This window comes from Stegastes partitus, unplaced genomic scaffold (assembly GCF_000690725.1).
Source record: "Stegastes partitus isolate 25-593 unplaced genomic scaffold, Stegastes_partitus-1.0.2 Scaffold58, whole genome shotgun sequence".
Lineage (NCBI taxonomy): Eukaryota > Metazoa > Chordata > Actinopteri > Pomacentridae > Stegastes > Stegastes partitus.
In genome coordinates this window covers 274,602-290,863 of record NW_007577789.1, presented here as the reverse complement: position 1 = coordinate 290,863, position 16,262 = coordinate 274,602, and the positions used below count along the sequence as shown (strand labels likewise).

Here is a 16,262-nt window from a genome sequence, read left to right as displayed (position 1 = left end):
AACATTTGAGAAAAATAAGAAAACCAATGTGCAAAAGAAACAAGCAATCAATGTGCAAATATTGCTTTTTTCATCATTTAAATGCAGCTGGGTGGCAAACAGTACACTCTACTTCACTATATGCACTGGATAAACCGTTTTTTTTTTTTCAACTTTAAAAAAAGTATGTGTAAAGCGTGCTGGTAGAAGAAATAAGATGTAAAACTGTGCTGGTATTTACAATAACAAGAGCACTGAAAAGTGGCTGTCTTAGGAATGTATTAGATACATGTGATGTGAAGAAGGAGCATGTGTGAGAGATGGTAATAATGGCGAGACCAACCTGTTGGCTGAGAGGAGGGGAATGCAGAGGCGCCTGGAGCCCCATTTGGTGTGAGATGATTGGCTGCGACTGCTGCATGCGGATTGGCTGGTTGAGCAGGGAGCTCTGGTGCAGGGAGAGCTGAGCGTGCGGGTGCAGAGGTGGGCTGATCTGGAAGGGTGCTGGGGGAGAGGCACTCATGCTGGGCGGGAGCATCTGGGACTGGCTGAGGGCCGGGGCCAGGCTGTGGCGGGGCGGACCGCCGTAGCTCTGCAGGTCCGACAGGGGGAAGGAGCCCGGCGGGCCCAGGTAGGGTGAGGAGGGCTGAGGGGGCACGCTGTACAGGGGCTGCTTCGGGGGCAGCAGGTGGGAGGGCTGGCTGGTCTGCTGGGCACTTTTTGGTTCGGGGTCATTGTACGTCTGCGTGTAAGAAATGCATCATTTTAATAAGACAAGAAGGGCTCCATTAACGGCATCACAATAACACATCAGTCACAATTCATCAGCATATGATCACAACAGAGCTCCTCCATCATCTTTTAACAGCAGCATCCATTACACTTAAAGCCAAACTCTCAGCCGTGACTTGTATTTTAAAGGGAAATGTTATATTATCTTATGTCAGCTGGAACCAGGTGATTTCCTGCAGTCTTGTCTTTGTAGGACTCACACACATGGTTTTAAAGCACCAATTTGGGAAATATATATATATTGGTGAGATTAAAATGAGACAGACTAGCTATTTCTAGTATTCATGCTAAGCTATGCTAAAACCATCCTTTGGCTCCATATTTATATTGAATTGGACAGATGGTGGAAGCAGGGTGGAGGTCAAACTGGCACCAAACTCCACCAAAATCACCCAAACTTGACCTTTTCTCAGTCTGGACAGCATCTCTCTGAGCAGGTGCAGCACCCACAAAATACCTCCACCTCCACCTCCACCCCGCCCTCTCCAGGCCGCTGTGATGAGCTGTCAGATTGCTCATCTCCAGCCATCAGTGTTGATTAGAAGGTAATGGAGCCCATTTGTATGAATAGAGCTGGGGCCGAGGTAATGATCAATAGACACCTTGACAGATAGATGGGAAAAAGAGAGGGAGACACACACACACATACACACACACACACATACGCGCACACATGCACATGTACGCACACACTCAACCACACATACATACATACATATATGCAGGACCCCAGGCAGAGAGATGAGGCTGTTTGCCTGCAGAACAAATGGAATGACAAAAGGAATCTTCCCCACACTACATTGTGTGTTGTTAATACAAGACGGCACTAAACAATGCAATCCACAGCCCTCCTCCTTGCCTTTCGTTATTCCCCTGTGCTACTATGCTGTTGCATACAAGACGCCATCATTCTCTGGGGCGAGAAAAAAGAAGAAGAAGGAAAAAATAAAAGAAGCAGGACGTCATAGATCTGAATTAGCGGGAAGGTGTCAGCTGCAACGCCAATGATTGCCTGCGTTGATTTCGATGGACTTCCTGGTGCAGATGGCGAGAGGAGGAAATCGATGATCTAATGCATGACACAGGTGTCTGTCGGTGAATTTAGGATTGCTGTTTACTAAAGCGAACTGTAACCGATTTACACCTGGTAGCGCGTCGTGAGAGAAGAAATTATCTTCTAGCCTTCAACCTCCATATGGCCATATGCTCATGTGCTCCGACTGGCTGACCCCTCCCCCAACCTTATATCACTATACCAACTACAAATCCCAACCCCCAATCTGCACCCTATGGAAATCAGGTATTGTTCTAAATATGGCCTGCTCTTTTTTTTTTTTTTTTTTTGCATCAGATGCCCCCACCCACTCCTCCACCACTACCACTACCACCATCATCTCATCCCAAGGAAGCCCCTCCCAGCCCATTAGCAGGGATTTTCCATCCAATCCATCATCAGTCTTAGCCAGGGCCAGTGTGTCATAAGCGTTACCTTGGAAACCAGACTGGCTCGGTACGCAGCCAAGGCTTTTAGGTACTCTTTCTTAGCCGCCTCGGTTTTCCTCTTGTACCCCTGTGAAGACAAAAAAAAAATAAAAAATCAAAACAAGAGGTTTCGGGTGAGAGGAGAGGTTGACGTAAACACACACACATCTCTCAGCTTTTTAGCTCACTTTCTTAAACACACCCTGCACACATGAACATGCACTCACACAAAAAAACATGTCCTTAATGTTCCTCTTTCCATCAGAACCAATGGTACAGAACACCTCTATTTCCTCATCATGGCACTAATACTCCCTCATCTCAATGTGTCTCCCTCGATTGTAGCAACACATCATTTCCATTCCAATCCACCTCAGAGAAATGAACTGGAACTTCTCCCTCTCTCTCTCTTTCTCTTTCTCGCTGTCCCTTTAGCACCACAATAACACTATCAGTATCGCTGACATTAGTGATAACCCAGAATGGTTGTTGTCATTTGGCACATTAGGATGTGATCCCTCTGTGTGAGTTTTGTTTTGAAACTGCCTTCCATATTGTTAGAGTGATGCACAGACCTCCGTTGTCATACAACCAGCAGCTGCTGCGTTTCCCAAGAAGGCAGTGGGTTTGCATAAAGAATGTGGGTTTATGAGTGCATATGGATATCTGCACGTATATATAAATCTGAGTGCCTGTGTAGGCTGTGGTAGAATGACTGAAAATGGGGCTATTAGCTATAAGGGCTATGAGTGAAATCATGTCTATTATGCAGAACAAAAAAGGACAGGGACATGTGCTTCCTAGTAAAGAAAACATGTGTCTGTGCATTGGATTTTGTTTGACTACTATTACGTTTAGTGAGACCAAAATCTTTTTTTTGATGATGTTTTTTCTACAAAATCTTTTGCTCAGAAGCAAAACTTTAAAAATGTTACCTACATCTAAATAAATGTTTGTAACTGATGCTTTAATATGTAAAGAAAAGTGTCCTATACTGCATCTTTTCTTAAAATTAAACCTTGCTTTTCCCAGGAGCCTTGATAATAGCCCCAGCAACTTTTCTTTTAGGTGAATACCCATAAAACACAACTTCCTACAACTCTGTCATCATTAGCATTGCCCACCTATTACTGCTGAGCTTGACGTGACGTTAAATAGCAGCAAAAAAACAATAGATTGCTACTGCTGGATAGCCAAGATGCCCTTCAGCTAAATCCAAGGATAAGACGATAGTGGAGGGGGGATCACTAATTCTGTATTCTAGGCAGGATCAAAATAGCAGGCGAGAGATATAAATAAAGAGAGTGGAAATGAGAACTTCACACATCCCAGCTTGTCAGAGGGCCAATGAAGATGCATGGTGTGGAGGCACCAGCTATGGAGGCTGGAGGGACAGAGGAAATGGGACACTATCTTGGCCTAAAGCTTTGTGGGAGTTTTGTTTTGGCAAAGATGATTTCCACTTTTTACGCTGTATTTTTGGAAAATCTTTTTTGTTTTTTCTTTCGGTTTTGATGGACATTGCACTGCTGCTAAACAGCCCTCAGAAAACGCCTTTGCATTGTGATAGTTGGAAACAAGTAGAGCAACGGGGAGGATTTGAGCGTCTGTGTGTGCATTCATATGCGATTGTTTGCTTTTGCAGGGGTGCACTAGCAAGTGAGTATGTGTGTATTTACCCACTGCATCAGGCCTGGACTCCTGAAATCTCCCCAGGCATGTTTATATTTCTCCCATATTGACCATTTCTTGCCTGTAAAATGTCCTACTTTGTTAGTCTCAGACTGTTTTACGGCTATTGTTGCACAGAACGCTCCCCCACCCTTCCTCGCCGTTCCCTTTGTTAGAATTAAATTTAGAAAGAAAATCATTTTAATGAGAGTCAGGGGAGTGGGGATAAACGGATGGATTATCTTTAGAAAGAGAAGAACTAGCTCATTAAGGTGAGCTGTATCTCACAGCAATGTTCTGGTAATTACACAGCAGATAATGCCAACGAAAAGCTGCTGCGACGCTGCAGCGCACGCGCCATCTACTGGAGGGACCTCAATGTAAACGTGCATATTCCCTTGGACCTTTATATCACAAACATCCTTTTTCTAAGCCAATAAACAAAAAGGTTTACATTCTGATGCATCATGAAATTCCATCAGTCTACAGATAGTCTGGAGAACTGGGGCCTTCCAAAAGCCTCCATCGCAACATCATGAAGAGAAATAAGACACTGAGGTGTCCTGGATCTACAGAAGAATTGTGTCTCCAAGAAGCTTAAAATAACGGACTTGACACAGTGAAACTGAATCAAACATTGATATGATTTTGTACATTTAAAACTTATTTCTAGAGAAATCTGTGCAATATCAACAATTTTTTAATCAGTATTTCTACTCATTGAAGAATCTATTGTTATTCTCTACATCCACGGCAATCTGTGCAATATCTGAACATCCACATATGGAAGAATCAGTACTTATGTATACTTCTTTGTTTGTTAGTTTTACTTTTCTACTGATGTTACTAACGTGTTTGACTTATCCTATCTGCTGCTGTCACACTGCAAATTTCCCCACTGTGGGATTAATAAAGGCTTATGTATGTTCTGTTATGTTATGCTATGTTATGTTATGTTATGTTATGTTGTGTTATGTTATGTTATGTTATGTTATGTTATGTTATGTTATGTTATGTTATCCTAATTGTTTTTTTTTCTGACCTCATTTGTGCAGTTTGTAGTGTGAGTTAGCTCATAATTAAAAACTTGTCATAGCATTATTTTGCACTTTGGTTTTGGTGCCACTCATTAACTGTTAATGTCCTCAGCTTTTCCCTGCATCTATGAGTTTCCCCCCCGTCTGCTTTATTCTTTATATTCGTCAAGGTCTGCATGTTCTGTACCTGCTTCTGTTCCTCTCCTAGGCTGTCCCACATGGAGGCCACGATCTTGGACACATCCCCGAAGGTGGCGTTGGGGTTTTGGCCCTTGATGGCCGCCTGGGTGTCTCTGAAGAAGAGCGCGTACGCTGATACGGGTTTCTGGGGCTCGTTGGGATCCTTCTTCTTCTTTTTCTTTTGAGGTTTGGGTTTGGGCTTCATCATATCCGCTGAGGGTCGCTTCTCGCTGCTTATCTGGAGACAGAAAAGAGGGATGGAGAGGTCAGTAATGAGTTAATATTTGGCTCTTTTTTTGCTGCAGCCTCTACAGAAATAAAGCTTAGGGAGTTTTTCTAGTATACAGTGTTTGTACGGGCGTGACGCACTGGCTGCATTTTTTTTTTCCCAAGGTTGCATTCATACATATATACACACAGTCACCTACAAATGCATGTAAGCATGAACACACACATATATACAGAGATCCGTCTGCACCTTTGGAAGAATAAAGACTAAAAGAACATTAGTCAGACAGGTTCGCTTCGATCTTTGAGGAGAAACTGGATGGAAAAGAGAACGAGTTGGGTTAATTAAAATTTCATCTGCAGCAGTTTCACTTGCTTTCACGTTGGTAACATTTTACCAGTGCTTAAATCACCGAATTCATGGATTTGTTGTCCTTTTTTTTTGATGTAGACCACAAAGGATCGAAAAACACATTCGCAGAAAATAATAAAAAGGATTATATATATATATTTCTTTCCTTCGCATGTGCCCAGCTAGTTTGTCAACAATAATACACTGCAAATCTCTCTGCATTTTCAGGGGGGGAGCAAAACTGCTCACATCTGCCTGATGTTCTTGATCCAATACACATGAATACATTTTCATTTTCCACGGAGGGCTTTGACTGGGAGTCAAATCCAGGTCACCTGATCCTGGAAGTGATTCTATATGGAAATTGCCTTCTTTGCTGAGGAGAGAACACGTCAAGCATGGGAGGAAGAGGGAGATGGAGGGGAGGAGGGGGGGGAGAGAGAGAGAGAGAGAGGGTGAGACAGACAGAGAGAGAAAAGGAGAGAGAGATAAGGAAAAGAAAGAGGAGATGGCAAAGAAGAAGAAGAAGAAGAAGTGACGGCTTGATGTTGCCATTAGTATCAGTGGAACATCAGTAACCTGATTTCCTGGTTGCTATAAAGGTAGAAAAAACAATCCAATTTTCCATATGATCGAAGATATAATGACATGCTGAATATATAATGATATACATTGGTATTATATCCAATGATGGACGCTTATGTGCACTCTTTATGGTTGCGGGCTTATGGAGAGTTACTCAAATGACGTTAGAGGCGAAGTGACAGCAAATTCCTTTTCTGTTCTCTCCTTTTTTTTTTTTTTTTCTGGCAAAGGGACACCATCTCCAAGGCCAAGCTCCTATTTCATCATGTTGCTTTTTTAGCAAATTTTAAACATCTTTGAATGTTTGCTTTCATAATCCACTGATCCAAGGTTTCAGTGTTAAAACTCAGCAGGTGGGAGAACAAGCCATGAAAAAGATTTGTCCCCGCGTGAGTATCAAACAGCAACTCGAGGACATTTAAAGACGCTCGTTTCCATCTAATGCATACTTATCAAGAGATTAAGCAACAACCATGTTTTCTCCTTTCACTGTCAATTGGAAAACAGGAAATGACTGCCTTTGAAAATTGCATTGTTTCAGCAAAGCATTTGCCAAACAACACACTGTATTCCACACAGCATGAAATTAACTAATCAAAATTCAAGGTCCAGGAGCACATTTGGCAGCTAAAGAAAAACTTCAAAATGGCTTTTGTGATGTGCGGAAATGAATGAATGTTCCCATTCAGGGTGATGTGAAAGTATTGCTTGTCTATTTTACAGCTTACAGGTAATATTCTTTTTCTTTTTTTTTCTCCTTTCTGGTGTGTGTGTGTGTATGTGTGAGTACGTGTGGTTTCATTAAAAAATAATCATCCCTCACTTTTAGGCAATGAGGCAGAAGACAGGCATTTGAAACGACATCTGTTCCACCCAAGCCTTTGAAGTGAAAATAGAATAAACTGAAGGTAGAGCTAATGGAATGACAAAACAGAAAAAAAACAGAAGGCTAAATAATCTCCAGGAAAACTCACATGTATTCATACGGAGGGAAAAGAGTGATGACACACAACAGCATTGCAGCAGCATGTAATCAACAAGGAGAATAAAGGCCACAGTCTCTCATTTCCTTGCTTTATTTTCTCCTCTTGCAACACGAGAGCCATGTTTGGGAACTCAAGTATATACAGTAGAAGGCTGACAGGCGACCATGAAATATCAATTAATCTGAGAGACTGAGAAGAATGCAGCTGAAAAATTAATGAATATGGCTCAACAATAAACCAAAAGTCACTCAGCGCAGTGTTAATAATTTCCCTTCAGATTTAAAAAAAAAAAAAAAAAACCCCTCTTAGATACTTAATTTGTTCTCATTTTCTCGCCACGTGTCATCTAAACCTGTTCTTTCCAAGAACACTTTTAGAAAAAAGATGGCCAATTCAACAACGTTATATAATTACATCTCAGTTTTCCTACCTTACAAAATAGTACTGCTTTGTATTAGAATGTTAAACATGCCCTAAGCTAACTGGTTCACTCGGGAAAACTGTCTATAATTCAAACATCTATTGAAAGAAAACCACACAGCTTCTCTTGCTTTAAGAAGACCAATTTGAAGCACAAGAATACGGGGTGCAGTCTTCTGTATAAACTCCCTGTCTCTGCCAACAAAGTGTAAAAACGTGCCATTTGCTACGACCATAAACATATCCATCACTGCGGTTTTACAAATTATCGACGGTGGATAAACAAATACTCGCCACGTAGCTACAATATCAAGCTTATTTTCCTGGATTTTCTCCTACAGGTGCAGAGAACAGTAATGATTATGACAGCTGTTGCTGTCAGTTGAGAGAAAAAGAAAAAAAAAAAGAAGAAGAAGAAGAAAAAAAAAAAGACAGTCGCATCCCTTATTCATAATGCAACATCTCGTGGCTGCAACTGCATTCTGCTCTATTTTCTGATACTGTCAGTGGTGAGATCCGTATCTTGGTCCTCTTCCGTGATGGACTTGTGTTGATGCAAAATAGTGAGAGTGTGAAGCGCTCGGAATTCTCGTGAGCTGACACCAGATCTTGATGTTTACCCGTTTTAGACTGATGGACGTTTATTTCCTGTCCTGTCCCTTTATTATTGCGCTGAAGGTATCTTGACATAACATGATGTTATTTCATTGGACCAGTTATGTTGTTATTAGCAAGAATCAGAACTACTACATTAACACTGCAAAAGGAAAACTACATTGCTTATAGTGAAAATCCAACCCCCATAAATCCAGAAATCGCCTCCAGGTTACTGAGAAAACAGCAAAATTCTGATTCAAATGACAAACTGATGAAACATGGTTTCACTTACTGCACATTAAGCCTATGCATACATCTTAACAGCATAGGGTTTTTCAACAGTTAAGTCACTGGATGCTGATTTTCTCCACACAGAAGGACACACTGTTCATTTACAGATCGAGACCGAGAAGAAAAATGCAATTAGAGACGGCCAAAAATGGCTGTTAGAAGGTAAGACCACCGTGTCCTGTACAGAGTAGCAGCAGCAGCAGCAGCAGCAGCAGCAGTCTAAATATATTTCTGTACAGAGTTTTCTAGTTTACCAGCAAAAAGATTGAACTATAGTGTCAGTCTTAACCCATCAGCATTTCTGTTGTCTGATAGAGGAAAAGAGAGAGAGAGAGAGGGGGGGGAGAGATAAAAGAGGTGGTAAGTGAAGAGAGGGAGCGATAGGGAGGATGAGGAGGAGGGGGTAGCTGTAATTCTGAATGGACAGCACTGCGCTGGCAAGACAAGATTAGAATTGACAGCCTGATAACTGCGTCACTATCAAAACAGCAGAGAGAGAGAAAAAGAGGGAGGGAGAATGAGGAAGTGAGAGCGAGTGAAGAAAGTGAGATGCAAAGAATGAAAAAAAAAAAAGAGAGAGAGAGACCGAGTTGATGCAAAGAAAACAGATAAAAGCAGAAAAAGGGAGTGGAGTGATATAGAAAGAAGAGGATTAATAAAAAAAACAAGGAGGACACAGAGATGTGAAAATTAGACAATAAAACAGGTAAGAGGTTCTATCGCAGCCCCCACCGAATATATGCATCATAATCATCATCACCAACAGCAAAGTGGAGAGTGCTGCACGCTGTATCGATCTCAAAAAGGCCATAAAAGCAAACAGGAACTACTCTGAGGTGACGCACTTTTCTCTTTACCGCGATGGCCGTTACACCATGATGCAGATACTGAGCGCGGCGCTAAATCAAATCTGAATGCCATCCACTCCCGCAGCCTGTACACATTGTTTCATGGATTTCGAGCCAAACAGCTGTAAAATGGGGAAGAAAAAAAAAAAAACACAAAAAACAAACAAGCCAGGCGCACACACACACACACACACACATCGCAGAGGCTTTCAGTGTGTGCGAGCGTCAACAGAAAATACACGATAAACCCATTTTTACATGCTATTTTTGCAGGCAAATATTGTCTGAATGTGCACTGGCCTGAAGAATGAGATAAAGCAAACACACTCCTCAGCAACTGACTGTGACACAGAAGAGGCTCTTTAAAGCAGCAGTTTAAGAGCATCAATCACAGGTTCGTAGTGAAATAATCTTTCATCTGGGACTGAATGGGGAGGGGGGGAAAGAAGCAAGCAAAATCTGATTTAACCAGCAAATTTTCCTACAATATATATCATCTTGCATTGCCTAAATGTTGTCTTAAGAATGAATTTAAAGCAATTAAAATCTTTATGGCACATGCTTGAACTAAACTGTGTTATTTTGGTTCAACTCGGACTGTGCTTGTTCCCTAGAAAATCTGAAATTTATGCACATCTGCCCTCAAAAATCCCCACAATGGAAGCAAATATGTTGTATACATGTACACTACTTTCCCACAATGCAATGTGTTGCTGTTTATGGCTAACCCACATTGTCAACACTTGTCAGGGATGGGAGAAATGATGGTTCGTAAAAATCCTAATTTACTTTTCAATATATAATCAAGTGCTGAGTGTTACTAGTGGAGGAGTAAATAATGAAGTGATCATGGATGCAGTTTATGCAGCGCAAACCTAAAATAACTAATTTTTGGATCACTTGGAGGCAAGTCCGAAACAAAGTCTGACATGTTATCATCTTAAATAAAGTAAATATGTCAAGCTTGATATAAGACATTTGCTCATTGAGACACACACACGGCAGCCGTGGAGCAGCATTATGATTCATTTAAAGTTGCTTTTGTGTCCACCTGATGAATTTAAATCCAATATTCTTTCTCCTTTCAGCTCTGTTTTGCTCCTCACCAGCTCCTTGGGGAAATATCTGGCTCTTTAGCAGCTAAATACTCCATTTTATTCACCAGCTGGTTTCTAACCTTGTCTGTTTTGGTGCTGGGCAGGAAATGTAGGCTGGTGGTTGTGGTGGTGGTGGGCTTTTTTTTTTTCTGTTTGTCTGATTTTTCTTTTCCATTGAAAACACCTGCCTGTTGTGACTGAAACTGACTCTGATGAGAGAGCAGTTAGAAGGAACTAATTTTGGAGAATCAAAAGACTTAAAAGAAGCTATAAAGCTCTTTAGAGTTGAGCAGTCGAGTCACTTTTACAAACATTTATTCATGTGATCCATTGTCAGCATAACATTTTGATTATAGCCGCTTTAAAGAATCTGCATTAAAGAGACTAAGGCTGAAACTGAGCTGTAGTTTGACATACATAGAATATGTAATTTTTTTTTATTTACCTCTGAAAAACATTGACCGAGGAAATGCAATAATGAAAAAAAAAAAAGTACTTTCAGCACAGTGCTATAGATCTCTTCAGCATGAACTTCCTCACACCAGCATAACGGGGAAAATCACAGCTTAGTGCAGCTGTGCAAGACTCCGAAGCCTTTGTGGGTTAATAAATAGATTAATGGCCACGGTTAAAGCAGCAGCAGTGAGAATAATGTAATTTCAGGATGCTGTATATATTTTTCTGCAATTTTCACCACAAGCTGTAACTTTGCCGTGAGGCAAAAGCGAGTTCCTAAAGGTTTAGTAGAGCAACAAAAAAACACGAGAACACAAAGATAGCGTGGCGCGCGTCTTTCATGGGAGGCTACAAAGTCAGCTGGTTTTAAAAAAAATGTCGCAGCATGTTTGTCAACTGAATCATTCATCCAGTCGCTCGCTAGCTCGGTGAGGAGGCAGGCAGCGTAGAAATGTAGGATAAATGATGAATGCTATCCAAAGTTTCGCAGAGAGCAACATGGATTTAAAATATGTTGGTCCTCTGTACTCGACGCTATGATCAGATGATTTTGGAGCGGAAGAGAATAAATACTCGAGTGGGGTTTTGAGGAAAAAGTAAGCATATCTTACCATAATTGGGATAAGGAACATGTGGGCTTAGATTTTTTTTTGTTTTGCCTTTAGTCATTATTTAGATATCGCTTTCAACCAGCATTTTAAAGTGCACCTGCATACGATGCTGTCAGGACTGTTGCCTTATAAAATGTTGGCAGGCAGGATGAAAATGTAAACAAAGCTGTTTGAAATCTGCATGGTTCAACCTTCTGTAAACTAAAACTGCCTGCAGACACCATAAATGGAATCCAAAAATTCCGGATGGCGGCGAAGAAAGTTTCTCAAAATGTCACACGTGTGATACTTTAAATAAGAGTTTGTACAAATTCTTATGCTACCTGTCAATTATTTTACAGTCACCCCTGTGTTAGCCCTGTCTGCGTGCATTACCATCATGTGCTTCACCGTGAAGGCTTGATGGTTTAAAATATGTCTTAAAATATATACAGTGACCTCCTCATATGGAAGCAATTATAGCTCCATGTCAGACTGCCCATCTGTAAGCAATGAGCAGGACTGCATGTCAAAGCCGCTGCACAGATCTCTGAGTAGAACCAGGCACTCGTCCAGAGAGCAGCACTCATCAAATAAAAAATACAGCCCGGCCCAAACAATAATGAACCGGAAGTGCAGATTCACGATCGAGATCTGAGGGACATGAAAGGACGTCAGTGGGAATCGTATAGACCTGATCCATAAAGAGCCCATTATGGAATTTGTATCCAGTTCTGGTACCGTGCCATTACAAATATACAAGGTCTTTATGATGTGGAGTATTTTGTTAGTGTTTTTCAGACGGGCCGACTTGCATTACTGAGCTGGAAATGTGGATTTGATTTCGCTCGACATTCCCCTTTTTGCAGATACTTTAATTCAAGCTCAAGCCCAAAGCCATTTTTGAAATAAGCTGCATGATTTATCTGACTGTGGAAAATGACTGACAGCTCTGAGGAGCTCCTCCCTACCAGCTTTGCGTAACAGCTCTGGACCTACTTAATCAGCCTAAATTGCAAAGTCGAGGCCCTTGTATTTGGTAATGTGGTGAAAACAGTGGCAAGTGAGAGCTAATTAGATTAACGGTAGTTTAACGAGCTGTTGGAGGGGCCCCCGCAGATTGGATTTTAATAAATAGTGGCAAAAGCATCTGCTATGCACTTCCTGGCTCTGCTGGCATCCTAATTGGCCCCAGTGGGTTGCTGTAGCTCAGCGCTACACAGTGCAATTTAAGAGGGAGGAAAAGGCAAAATGCTTATCTTCTGTCCAGGTAAGTCTGGGAAAACGAAATGAAAAAAAAAAAAAAAAAACATCTTTATGATCGTACGGCTTCACAAGCGAGGCTTTATCAATATCAATACAACACTAATACAATTTCTGAGACTTTTATCACCACAGAACATCCGCAAAATGTCAAATCAGGAAGAGGGAATATCTCAAAGTCCAAATAAAACAGATTTGGACACATTCATCTTTTTCCTATTGTTTGTTTTCAAGATGATATGTTCCCATGATGAGGTCTTTGTGGAGGCAACAGCACAGAAAGGAAAAAACAATTAATCAAACATGAATGAGCGACCAGAGCAGGGTTATTTCCATAGCAACAGCCCGAGGGGACAACTTGAACCCTTTAATGTGAGCTGGTGATGTCTCTTTGTAAACATCTGCGCAGCGGGGGGAGAAAGCCAATGAGAGAGCCTGGCAACAGAGGCATCACAGGGCAGCAACCTCTTGGTATCAATCGAAGTTTCCATTATCTAGTGTTGAAAGGACCGAAAAGTGCTCTGAAACATTGTATTTGGGAGCATTGGGACTTGATAAGAGTCTTTGTGCGACTGCTGTTAAATGTCCAAAAACATTGAGGTGTTGTTCAGCAGAGCTCATGGCTGATACAAAACATTATGCAAATGTTTAGAAAAGAGTCAAGTTAGGAGAAATAAGTTAATTTTTGCAGACATAATTCACCTGATTTTGCTGCTTGAAGAACCACTGAAACTGATATCAAAGCCTTTTACACAAACAGTGTTTCTCGAAGTCTCTTACAGGAGACACAACAATCACAGTCTAATCTCTTGCCTTATGCAACCTACAACCAGTAGGCTCTTTCAGCTTCCAGCTGTGACCAACAGCAGGCATTGTACAAGTGCACGGAAAACACAAACAGCTTTTATCAAGGGTTGCTCGTTGGTGGCCATAAAGGCAGGAGACTAATTGTCATATTGCAATTGCCAGATAGGGCAGTGGGGAATTGTTGTCAAAGCCGTCTGCTTTCTTTGTCCTCTGAAGAGATTAAAATGTGCAAATGGGTAAAATCTTCAAGGATTTCAGAGCTACGAGAGTAACGCACGAGCCGAAGAGAAAAAGAAGAGAGCCTCGTGCTCCGAAAGTAACCTGATTGCAGTCTAAAAATGACTATAGAACCATAAGTATACAGTAGCAGAATAGTAATTCAGTCAACCACAAAGCTCTCAGCATGTACAAGGGAACATGAGCAGCCTATAGTTCTCAGTGGTTCGCGCTCAAGTCAACAATCCTGGTACAAATCCTCAATCAGTTCAAATGCACAAGAAAAGGAAAATCCACAACATTTGAGTAACAACAAAGCCGGTAACAGTCTTTAAAAGCTCCAGAGAAGACATGAATGAGGAGTTTTTCTCTCCCTCGGGGCTGAAACAACTCATCAGTGACTGGGCTGTACGTGGAACCTGGCAGCACCACCGCTGGCAGTAGCAGGTATCCGTAACCTTCTTACAAACACTCTCGTCCCAGACCTCATTGGTTCCTTGGGCGAGAGTAATGGCTTCTTTGCGCTGGGCTGCGCAGTGCTATTGTAGAATCACAGAGCGGTTAATTGAAACAAATGACTCTAATAATGGGACATTATCCCCACAGGCTGGCTTTGTGGTGGGTCTAATTAGCGTTGCGGTGGTGGCGAGGAGGACGAGTCACCATGCTGATCCCTCAAAGGAAGCAGCCGAGGCCCCCTTTTAAGTGGCCAGTATGGGATTCTCCTGCTTACAGCGAGTAGTCGGGGTGCTGGGGTTTTCCAAAACCAGCGTGGTGAACAGTAAACATGTTCATTCAGCCCTTAGGACCTCTGAGGGTCTGTGAGGTGCTGTGGCTGCTTTTTTCTTTTCTGTTCTTCCACCTCGAAAGGTTTAAGGTCAGAACAAGGAGATAAATTACCATTTTTCTATATGGTACGATTACACGTGTAGCCAAAGATGATTTATTTTTGAATTATTTTATTAATAATAAATAATAAACTGTGACAAATTCAATCAGCTTCAGATTGCTTTTTGGTGCAACAAACAAAGAGAAAAGCAGTAAATTGTTGTAAATCTGAGGCTTGAGCCAGACAAAAAATTCCCATTTTCGCATGACAAATGACTTTTATTTCATAATCGTTGTCATTTAATATTTCGCTGATTGACTACTTGATTGATCTCCTAATCACTTCAGCAATTATTAGGATTATTGACAATTTTTCACATTGTTGTCCTCTCGCATGTCATCCCATTCTCCTTTGGCGCGTCAATGGCCTGTAACTAATGTGACAACGGGGGGATATTGTTTTTCTGATGTATTTTGATCACCGCTGAAATCTGTTTTTGCCATTCCTAATTGTTTACCCTTGTACATGATGATCCCAGAAAAGTCAGATATAATGCAATGCTCAAATCTCTGTGACCAAGCTGTTTTAAATATTCATTAGTTGTAACAGTTGCCTAAGGTTATTTGAATTAGCGCCATGAATATTCATGAACTGCAATGAATGTGCATTTGTTTTTAATGCTCAATCCGTTAATGCTCGTCTTCATTACTTCACTCCCAACGCTGCATAATAAGCCGCGCAAAACAAAGCTTTACTTTTTAAAAAGCAGAGCAGCTCTCTTCTGGAAGCCTATTTGCTTCAGTTTAAATGAAACAGGAGTGCCCTACCAATTATCTCGCTGTCATTTCTTTTGACAACTACAAGACACATTGTTCACCCCTGTTGTGTGGCGTAGCACTGAAGGGCATCTGTCTTTTTGTGAAATGGAAAAAGCCACAACTGAAAGTATTTCGACTGTTACAAAAAGTGATTTATCTGGGAACGTCACCGAGATGTCATATCTATCCCAGTGAAAGGCAGCAGAGCAAGCAGGTCATATGAGATATGTCTAAAACCTACACTGGAAAAAAGATTGCTGTTTCAATTTAGAGAAAAAAACCAAACACAACAAAAACACTAGTAATCCAGCTGCTCTGTGCACGGGATGTCAAATCAAACTGCAATTTTCTGCAACATGTATTTAAAGTCTGCGTAAAGCAAATTCAGAGATTTGTGAGATAAACAAGACCGAGAACTATAAAGTACTGAAATTTGGAGTTAGACTATTAAAATGTTTCTCAATCCTTTGGCATTCAAAATAATGGTTTGATGACACACCGGAGGCATATTTTGCATGAATCCTGGCCTGAACATTGTAATATTCTGAAACTATAGCGCGCATTAGCTGTTATTTTGCTTGATCAGGAGCTACTATTACACTTACTACGGTGGATAATGGTCAACAAAATGTCACAAATTCAACTGCGTCATCATCTTCAGATTAGTTTTCTCTGCAAAAAAACAAAGAGATCAAAGACAAAAGCAGCAAATTCTTGCAAATCTGAGGCTTGAGCCAG

At 41.2% G+C, this 16,262-nt stretch overlaps 1 protein-coding gene across 1 annotated transcript in view; it reads right to left on the bottom strand.

Annotated features, from left to right (window-relative positions):
• The window catches only part of LOC103353001 (TOX high mobility group box family member 2-like), a 79,016-nt gene that overhangs the window by 3,311 nt on the left and 59,443 nt on the right, over positions 1 to 16,262 (bottom strand). The window contains exons 5-7 of the mRNA XM_008275734.1: positions 5,149 to 5,379; positions 2,261 to 2,341; positions 323 to 721 (exon numbers count right to left, since the gene is read on the bottom strand). Coding sequence (XP_008273956.1) covers positions 323 to 721; positions 2,261 to 2,341; positions 5,149 to 5,379 — 711 coding nt within the window. The remainder of the gene's footprint in view (positions 1 to 322; positions 722 to 2,260; positions 2,342 to 5,148; positions 5,380 to 16,262) is intronic.